Source organism: Cataglyphis hispanica, chromosome 20 (genome assembly GCF_021464435.1).
Source record: "Cataglyphis hispanica isolate Lineage 1 chromosome 20, ULB_Chis1_1.0, whole genome shotgun sequence".
Taxonomy (NCBI): domain Eukaryota; kingdom Metazoa; phylum Arthropoda; class Insecta; order Hymenoptera; family Formicidae; genus Cataglyphis; species Cataglyphis hispanica.
The window spans coordinates 4777745-4787848 of NC_065973.1; the positions used below are offsets into that span (position 1 = coordinate 4777745).

Below are 10104 nucleotides of genomic sequence, written 5' to 3' on the forward strand. Positions count from 1 at the left end.
AAACCAATTTCCGATCATTCATTTAACAATTAATTTGTTGCAATTTTAATAACATAAGAATCTCAGAAAATATTGTGCAATCATATTGAGTGTTAGGTATGTGTTTGATTTTTAAATAAAATCACCTTTTTAATAATATTTTTCTTAATTTTTAATTTCCTTCAAACGCATCCCCTATATTTTTATACATTTTATCAGCCCATATTCGCATTTCCCATATTCGTGACATTTTGGCGAAGCACGAATAAGAAACTTTGACTGTATTATTATTCCCATCAACAATTATCTAATAGTATTTAAAAAAAAAAAAATCTGCGTCTTTTTTAAAGCGCCAACCTTTCATTATGCAATTATCTCTTATTCACATTTGACAAGTTTCAAGAAGCTGTAAAGTTTTAAGGAGAAATAGGATCGACAAGAATAGGAAGACGATCACAATAACCCATCGTGACCAGTTCCGATAAAACAGCTGTATTTTCTGCCCGATAACCATGCGCGATATTCTACTAGCTCTCAGGGGACTCCTAAAGCCTCCCTCTCTTTCTCTATATATCATTCTCTCTCTCTCTCTCTTTATCTATCTATCTCTTTATTTCTCGCTCAAAGAGCTCTTAGTGCGATTCAACGAGCGTGGAAGCAAAATAGCCGTCGCACGATAGGTACTCTTCAAAGCGATGAAATGACCAGTAGGGTAATAACAATCGGAAAATATAGCGAGCACGGCTCGTTGGTCTCGCGACTCTGATAACCCGGCAATAATTCTTCTCTCATCTCGTTCTCTCTCTCTCTCTCTCTCTCTTTTTCTCCTCCTCTATCTCGATACTCGCTCGATCGCTCCGTGGACACGCTCTCTCCAGGGATTTCCGGAAGAATTCTCGAAAAATCTTGTACGTCCTTATGTGCCCGGATAAAAAGAGCGCGCAGAGAGACACGGACGCGAAAGAGAGGAGAGGTCGTGGTCCGAGAGATAGAAATCCGATTTTCCGTGGACAGATATAATCCTGGCCGGGTTGGCTGCTGCTTCGCAAACGATCCGAACGGGCTTCTCGAGCCTCGCATTCCGGTAGAAAACGAGCGACGTCGCGTTTAGGACGAGCGTTTGGTCCCCCAACCCGGGGAGGTGGAGACGGATTGATCGATCGATCGATCGATCGTTTTTTTGAATGTCAAACTGGATAATGCGATTACAAATTACGAATCGTTTAAGAGCGTCAGCGGCAAAACTGACCAATCAGCGAGCCATTGTGCCCAATTCGTTGGCGCCTCCGTTGAATGGCAGCCCGTGATTCTCTCCCGCACCTTCGGCGAAAGGGCCCTCGGCGTCAATTTAAAATCGAACGTCTGCTCGCGCTTTTCGCGCGATATTTTTCAATCTCGCCGGCGCCGGCAGTTTGATTATTCGCGGAGAGAGCGCGATCTCCTTTTCCCTTCCGCGAACAAGAGAGAGAGCGCGTTTTTGCGTTTATTTGCGCGACATCCCGTCACATATAATTCCGGACGCGTCACTCTCACGTTCAACTGCAAATTTCGACCATCTTTTCGGAGGAGGAGACGGCCTTCTTTTTCCGTGGCTCGATTCGAGAAAGGATCCACCTTTCGCGAAAATGAAAAACGTATCTCTCTTTTTCTCTCTCCATTTTCCTTTCCACCGTTATCCACTTAACGAGTTTTGTTTTATCCACACATCCACTATCCCGCGCTTGAATTGTCCTACGGTCCCTGTGGGAGTGGTTGACTTATTTCGAGCCAATATCGATCACGTAGGTACATGTCAGTTTGTCATATTAATGGTTTCTTCAATCATCGATAATGCAATTGGCGTTTTTATTCTTATAGCGTTGGCCTCATTGAACGTAAGATAGTTTACATTAGACAGATCTGTTTAAAAGAAGGATATATTTAGTTATTACCGGAATCGTTAACATTAATAATAAGCTTTATTGATCAAAGCAATCGTTAGTGAGCATATTTTGAAGGTGATGCGTGTACGTACATTTTTCCTTGATAACCAAAGATATCTTTGGTTTTTCAATCAAAGTTCTCCTCTCGGCGCCAACATCAATTTGCGTTTCGAACCGGTGGGACTAATTTCGCGTACGTGTCCGATGAGATATCTGGTCCTTCGTGTCCAGCCCTTCGTCGCCGCGACGGATACCATGATCGAACGTGCAATGTACGTATGTATGTGCAACCATCCTCGACTGGCCGGTTTGCCGACGCTAACGAGACTTCCTGCGTCCCGAGAGACACATTGCGTAGCCGCGTACGTGATTCACTTGGAAGCGTCTGTTTAGCCGGAGCGCAGTCACGCGACATAACTAAGGGTCGCTGTTGAATGAGAATGCTTCCGCTCTTTGGCTGCGGCCATCGGACGAGATCCGCCAATATTTAACATCCGATTCCCGATATGCTTTCCCTCGTCGCGGTCTCTATTTAAATTCTATTGTTTTTTGCTGTCGTGAATTTATAATATTGGCACTGCTAAGTTTTTCAGTCCATACACGTTTATGAAGCTATAATTTTAGAGTTTAGAGTACTAAAGTATTTAATATATTATACAAATATAATGTACTGTATATATACACATTAACACTTAAGTGCATATAATATAGTTGTTTTTCATTTTTATTTTTATTTTTTTACAATAAAAAGTGACTTGCACGCAACGCAAGATGACAAACTCAATTAGGTGCTTTTTTTTCTTTTTCTATTCCACACTGTATAAGGATTATATACAGATTTCAGTCATAAGTTGGAAATAGTATTATTAATCATTTGTGAGATATCTTTTTTTTACTCAGAAATATTGATCAAACTGATTTAGTTTTATGGTTAGAGTAATGCAAAGCTACTCTGCATTTCTCGACTATAAAAATATGGAGTGGATTTCCATATCTGGAAGAACATTTATCTATATCTGGAAGAACATTTCAAGTATCTGCAGATACCAATATCAATAACTTATGATAGAGGAAGATAATTTAATGGATTTGAATGCATCGCCATTTCGTACACGAGGCGATAGTATCTGCTCAAGAAAATTTAGATGTATGAGATTTTGAGATTCTCGGTAGCATTGTTGCATGACAAGGTGCTAGTTTAGCTTTTCATACTTTGGTCAAAGTATGCATTTTGAAATCGGATATTATTACGCGAAAAAATTTTTTTATTCCAAAAAATCCAATAAATACATTTTGTTAATATTGATTTTTTTACTTAAATAAATATATATTTTGTTTTCAAGATTGTTTTCAAGAATGTATATATTATATTAAATAAATTATTATTTGCATGCAATAAAGATTATAATTCTTAAAATTAATTATTTAAAAGTTTAATAAAAAAATTTTTATTAAAATTGTGTTTTGAAACAAGCAGCCAAAAAATAAAAAATCTTTTTTTGAAAGTAATATTTTAGTATAATAAGAATAAAAAAGCAAATTTTTTTTTATTTGCTAATAAAAACATGTTTTGTATTTTACTAATTTAAATATATTTGCTGCTTGATTGAAATAACTAATTGTTTTCTATATAAAAAAAAATATTAGAATTTGGTATATTTTTTTAGTGTAATAATAATAAACATATTAAAATGTAACGGGTTGCAAAAATATTTTACAAGTATTTATAAAAACTTGGAATTGTACAAAAATATTTCTTTATTGAATCTCACCGCAAAGATCTTGATAGATTTATAATTTACAAAACAAATCTTCTAATAATATGCTATATTTATGCGAGAAAAGATTTTATATGTATATTTTGCATCGAAAAGTATCTCCCTGCCAAGCAATAGCGATATCAGAGGTTAATGTACACGAGGCGGAAAATATCAATAGTATCGGAAGAAACATCGAGTTTACATGAACGGATATTAAAGCAGAATTGATGGCGAAACGTGGAGCTAACTATGCAGATTTTCCAAATATCGATGTTCAATGCTCATCTCCTATTCTGCTGTGTAACGGTCAGGTGTACATAGTCGGCCACACGCCGCCTGGAGTGGACGATCATGAAATCGGCGCCGCGGCCCTCAACGAGAAGCATAACACCAAGTATCTTCAGACAGTGCGACTCTATTCGGACATCATCCGAGGACAGTTCTTTGGCCATTGGCATTCCGACACGTTCCGCGTAATTTACAACGACATGGGTAAAATATGAAATAAAAATCTACATCCAAAATAAATGTGCCAATTTCCAGATAACATTGTTTCCCGAACAAAAATAATTAAAGTTTAGAATTCAAATAAAGCTAAATATATAGATTTCGATGAGAAGAACATTTTGTGCGTGAAATATTAATGACATGTCAAAAAAGAAACTTTTTTTAGAAAGAATTTATAGACAGAAAAGATTTTTCAGAAAATGCGATTATTTTCTTCCCGAGTCAAATAAATGTGATTTAATCCATCAATTATTTCAATTTTTTTCATTATCGATTCTCGCATCCAGCGCATGGCTATCGCTTTATCAGCTGTCGTTTTGATCCCAAATGTTATTAATATTCGCAGCGCGCGATTAATTATTCTGCAAAACGATACTGTACAGGTCAGCCTGTATCCTGGATAATGATGACTCCCAGTGTAACTCCAAGCGCCGTCGGAGGGCCCAACAACCCGGGCTTGCGATTGTACAAGTTTGAAACTAACACCGGACAGGTACGTGGCGATGAGGGAGATGGGTGAAGGGGGGGGGGAGGGAGGGCATACACATACATTCTCGATAATATCTCCGCCGTTTCTGTAACAGTCTATTCGCGAGACGTGTCGATTTCAAAGGGATGCAGAAACATAGAATAAAGTTTATATATAATATATATATATATGTGTGTGTGTCTGTGTATGTGTTGCACGCAAAGCAGATTCTGGATTACACGCAGTACTATCTTAATTTGCCCGAGGCAAACGCAAATGGCAAAGCAAACTGGATGATCGAGTACTCGCTGCTCGAATATTATGAGCTGCAGGAGATATCGGCCATCACTCTTCACGATCTGGCGGATCGATTTACGCAATCCAACGATTACGCTTTCGTTAGGTACGTGACGCGCGATGTAACGGATCGATTTGGCTTTGATCTGGGCTCGCGTAACGTATCTCTAAAACTGTTATTGGTCTAGTTTACACCGATATACTTTATTAGGTACTAAGTATTATTCTGGCCAATCATAACCATTTCTTTAAAGTTAAAGAATGGAATGACTGTGATTGGCCAGTATAGTATTTAGTACCTATTAAAGTATATCGATGTAAGCTAGGTATCCCACTTTCCTGATAACTGGTCTAGATTAAGGATGTACTGCTGCTAACACTCTAACGATGATTGTTTCTATTTATTATCTGTACACGTGAGTAAAATCTATTTTATAAAAATCTATTATTAAAATCTATCTTTTAATTTTATACGAGTTCTTATGAAATAGTAGCATATTCCTACTTATATAGAATTATAAGGAAATACCACAGGATATTAATCCAAAGTTTGTAAAAAAATATCTTGAGAATTCCTTGATTTTTCAGATAATTTGTTCGAAATTCTAAGTAAAATTACACAATTTTTTAAGATATTTTTTTTGTAGATGTTTTCTCGTACCAAGGAAAGATAAACTACTTAAATTTTAAAATTTACTGAAAAGGATAACTTTTTCAAGATAAGCATTTTTTATTTGTATCATATTTCCATTTTCTATAATATTTCCATTAATTGTTAGAATTACATAAAAAATGTGTATTTTTGGCTATGCTAATGAATCAAAAAGAAAAAGATATATATATTTATAATATATTTAAAACATGTAATTCACAATCATTGACCAATCAGATTGCCGACGCTTGCAATATAAGAACAAATTAATCAGAGAAAGAATTTTTGAAAAAATTCTCTGAATTCGAATAAAATTCCGTGAGAATTCCCTAATTTTTGAAAGTAAAAACAAAATTCCTGAGAATTGCAGGTTTTCTAGATTTTTCCAGGAAGTAGATACACTGCACCATTACCAATATTCTGAAACTTTTTTATGAGTAAATTAATGAATAAATTACTGAGCAACTTTCTAAAAAAAAGTTAATATTGATTCACTAATTTGTTATCGAGTTAGTAATGAAAAAGCAATGCAAAATTCCGAAAATGACAATATTAAAATAAATTAAATATTATCATTATACGCAACGTTTTTTCGTTTCTTATAGTTGATTTCAGATGAGATTCACGTCCAAAGGTTTTTTTTTTGCTGACAGTCATAAAATTTGCAAAATATGCAAATATATTCATTTGTAGTGTCAAAATTATATTAATTGGCATTATTTAAGTCTTTTACACGATACGAGCATATATGATGCTTATCTTAGTCCACAAAAGCATAGAACTTCATCAATTTGAAATTGAAATAACTTTTATCTGCGATTGTATAGCCAGTACATCCTTAAGTCACGTGTTTCATGTCACTGACACTTCTTTTGTTCCTCTTCAAACATGATCAACGAAAACAGATAAGGCTCGTCCACAAATATCGTTCACACATATCGCTTGCTAATCGCAATTTTGAATTACCCGGGCGTGTTTATGTGCCTTGCGCGATCGCTTATATTATTACCATTAGATAGTAATATCGCTTAATTGCCGGCCGCGGTAGAAAAACGTTTCCGGTTGGTGTCCCCTACGCCAATACGAAAATCGCGCGTGATATCGACGCGAGATTAATATTGTAATTCTCGGCATTACTCTCGCGATAACATTCGCATCCCATCCCCATGCGACATTGCGATAACTGCCCTAACCTTTTCGAGACAGACGCGCGCCATTACGATGCTAATGATAATGCCGGGTAGTTGCGCGACCAAGTCCACCTAATGCACAAGCTCTGTCTCGCGGTATACATGTATATCCATTATCTTTCCCCGCGTAACGCCTTGCGGTATGTTTGTACGCCGTATCACGCGCGCATGTGTGCGTGTGTATGTGTATGTATGTTTTGCACGTTCTCTCTGCTCTGCAGGTATTACGCGGCCAACACGGTCACGCTGCCGCGCGAGGTGGAGCAAATCTGGGGCTGCGGCGGTCCTCTGAACGGAGTCTGTGCGCTGCATCATTACTGCACCGTGACCAGACTCAATCCCGACTCTTACAAGTACGTCTTTACAAATACCGCCACGCCTCGTAACTCGACTCGCGTTTCGGTACAACTACGGCAAATTCTTCATTTTGATACATCCATGATGCAACTCTCTCTTTCTCTCTCTCTCTCTCTCTTTGCGCGCCGTCGTTTGAGAAAGATTTTCAGATCTACCGCGCGAGCCGGGCCGACTGATAGTGATATGAAAATTGCATCGTCGCAAAGAAGAGTGTGCTCGTGATATATCGGCAAACTTGTTTCATGAAAGAGATGCAGAGCTTCTTTAGCGAAGAAAATTGAGCTAACTCTATGTAATTTTCTTCAGTAAGCATTTCATATTCAAGGGATATTAAGTAATGTTGACTTTTCTATCATTCTTTCTTTTCCTGCAATCTCGATTAATTTTAATAATAAATTTAATATTGATAACGAGCTCCCCCGCGAACACGTTATCGCAAAAATTTTTAATTCGATCGCTCTATCTCGGTTCCGTCGTAAACGCAAGTAGGGTTCATCAACCACTTGGATAACGCACACTCTCACCAACTTGGAATCTATCGAGAATTTGTCGTTAATTGGTTGCGTACACGTGAAGCGAATACCAATTAGATCAAAGTACATTGCGCCGCATTGCACCGTTCATGTAATAATAATGTTACGAAATGGAAGCGAGGAAGATGTGGAAAATTTTAGCGGTGAGAATGATTTGTTTATGGAAGTATGCTTTGAAAGTCCTTCATTATGTAAATTATTAACGTAACGCAATTCATAATACTTTATGCAGTATAACTGTGCAATTTTATGATTAATTAAAGGATACTTTAACCTTCTTTTAACAAATTAATTATATAGGTTAAACAAACTCTTTTGATAACTGCGAGTCCAACAAGAATTAATAATGATCGTATAGATATAATCTATTATTTATTGAAAAAATCTAAAAAAGCTCTATATTTGCAAAAAATTATATATATATATATATATATATATATATATATATATATATATATAATTTTACAGGGTGTCTACTTTCTGAAAAAACCTAGAAAATTTGGAATTCTCAGGAATTTCGCTTTTACCTTGAAAAATCAAGGAATTTTTATGGAATTTTATTCGAATTCAGAAAGTTTTTTCAAAAATTCTCTCTTTGATCATTTTGTTCTTATATTTCAAGCATCTGATTGGCTAATGATTGTAAATTATCACAAAAATTTAAATACATTATACAAATATATATCTTTCTTTTTTTGATTATATGTTCATTGTCAGAGCAAAAAATACTGAGTACACATTTTTTATTATAATTCTTACAATTAATGATAGAAAATAAAAATATTATGCAAATGAAAAATATTTATCTTACGAAAATCATTCAGTTCTTTTTAGGACATTTTTAAATTTAATATTTAAAATTTAAGTGGTCTATTTTTTCTCCGTAAGAGTAAGAAACATTAGAAAACACACACAAATTTATTTAAAAAAAATTTATTTAAAAATTCTTTAATTTTACCTGCAATTTTGAATTATAGTTATCTGAAAAATCAGGGAATTTTTTACAAGCTTTGGATAGACACCCTGTACTAGATCAACTTATAATAATCTTTTACATACGCTTATAAATTATTAACATGATTCCTCATAATACTGCTTAAAGTCTGACATATTAAAAACGAATAAAGACGGAGATTAAATCTTAAAAGACTTGTCTCGACCGTTTAAAATTGTAAAGTGAATCAAGTCAATAACAGACTAGATAAATGTCGGCGCGAAGATAGATAAACGGAAAGACGGATAGAGAGGGATTACTGCACTTTTCAATATTCGAAAAGACGACGGGACGTCTTCTTTGTAAATTAAGCACCGTAAAAGCCCTCGTAGTTTGAAAGCGTCATGTAATCTCGCAAAGTCTTGGAAGAGCCTCAAAGATTTTAGAGAATTCTCAGCTGAGAGTCTGGTTTAGCACAGTGACGCTTCAAAGTTGCGAGCAATTTCGTATTAGCGAGACGTGGTCGTAACATCTCAACTCGTGACTGACCGTTTGCAAAAATAATGTTGTAGAAACGCACAAGTGCCGCGAAGATATATTTTTAAAAAACTTCGCGCAAAAGCGAAGGCAAATGCATTATGCATCGGGTAAAATGTTGCGATCAAGAAAATATGTGTTATCGACCGAATAAAGAAGTATATTTTTTCCTTTTTCCCTCCTCAATCGCCACGTCGCGTGAGAAGATAACAAGAACGCAATATCGAGATTGGCATCCGGTCCCGAGTTACCCAGTCAGTTTGTCCCGAAACTTTCCGAGGTCGCGGGAAGCTTCGGAGACTTGCGACAAGATTCGACGACAAGCCGAAACTTGGATCCCGTCTGTTATAGCTGTACATAAACGCATACGCTTCCAAAGCACACAAAACGATCACCGCGTCTGTGAAGCTATCTTCTCTCCGCGATCGTTACTTTAGTGGCTCGAGCAGACAAGCCAAGTGGCACTTTCTTTTACGTAAAATAGGGTGTTTACTCCCTGGAAAAAATGTAAAAAACCTGGAATTTTCAAGGAATTTTTTTATATCTGGAAAAATCAGGGAATTTTCAGAGAATTTTTTTATATCTGAAGAAATCAGGGAATTTTCAAAGAATTCTTTTACATCTCGAAAAAACAGAAATTCTTAGAATATTTTTTTTATATCTGAAAAAATCAGAGAATTCTCAGAGAATTTTATACTTGGAAAAGTCAGGAATTCTCAGGCAATTTTTTTATATCTGGAGAAATCAGGGAATTTTCAAAGAATTCTTTTACATCTCGAAAAAACAGAAATTCTTAGAATATTTTTTTATATCTGAAAAAATCAGAGAATTTTATACTTGGAAAAGTCAGAAATTCTCAGGCAATTTTTTTATATCTGGAAAAATCAGGGAATTTTCAAAGAAATCTTTTACATCTCGAAAGAACAGAAATTCTTAGAATATTTTTTTACATCTGAAAAAATCAGAG

The 10104-nt window shown here is 35.7% G+C and overlaps 2 protein-coding genes across 3 annotated transcripts in view; one reads left to right on the top strand and one right to left on the bottom strand.

Annotated features, from left to right (window-relative positions):
• LOC126857163 (glutathione S-transferase D1-like) overlaps nt 1–10104 on the bottom strand; it is a 155754-nt gene that overhangs the window by 67541 nt on the left and 78109 nt on the right. The window lies entirely within an intron of this gene.
• Nucleotides 1–10104, top strand: part of LOC126857139 (acid sphingomyelinase-like phosphodiesterase 3a) — a 61155-nt gene that overhangs the window by 47650 nt on the left and 3401 nt on the right. For both annotated transcript variants that reach the window (XM_050606305.1, XM_050606304.1), the window contains exons 7-10: nt 3973–4153; nt 4552–4661; nt 4865–5040; nt 6998–7129. In XM_050606305.1, coding sequence (XP_050462262.1) covers nt 3973–4153; nt 4552–4661; nt 4865–5040; nt 6998–7129 — 599 coding nt within the window. The remainder of the gene's footprint in view (nt 1–3972; nt 4154–4551; nt 4662–4864; nt 5041–6997; nt 7130–10104) is intronic.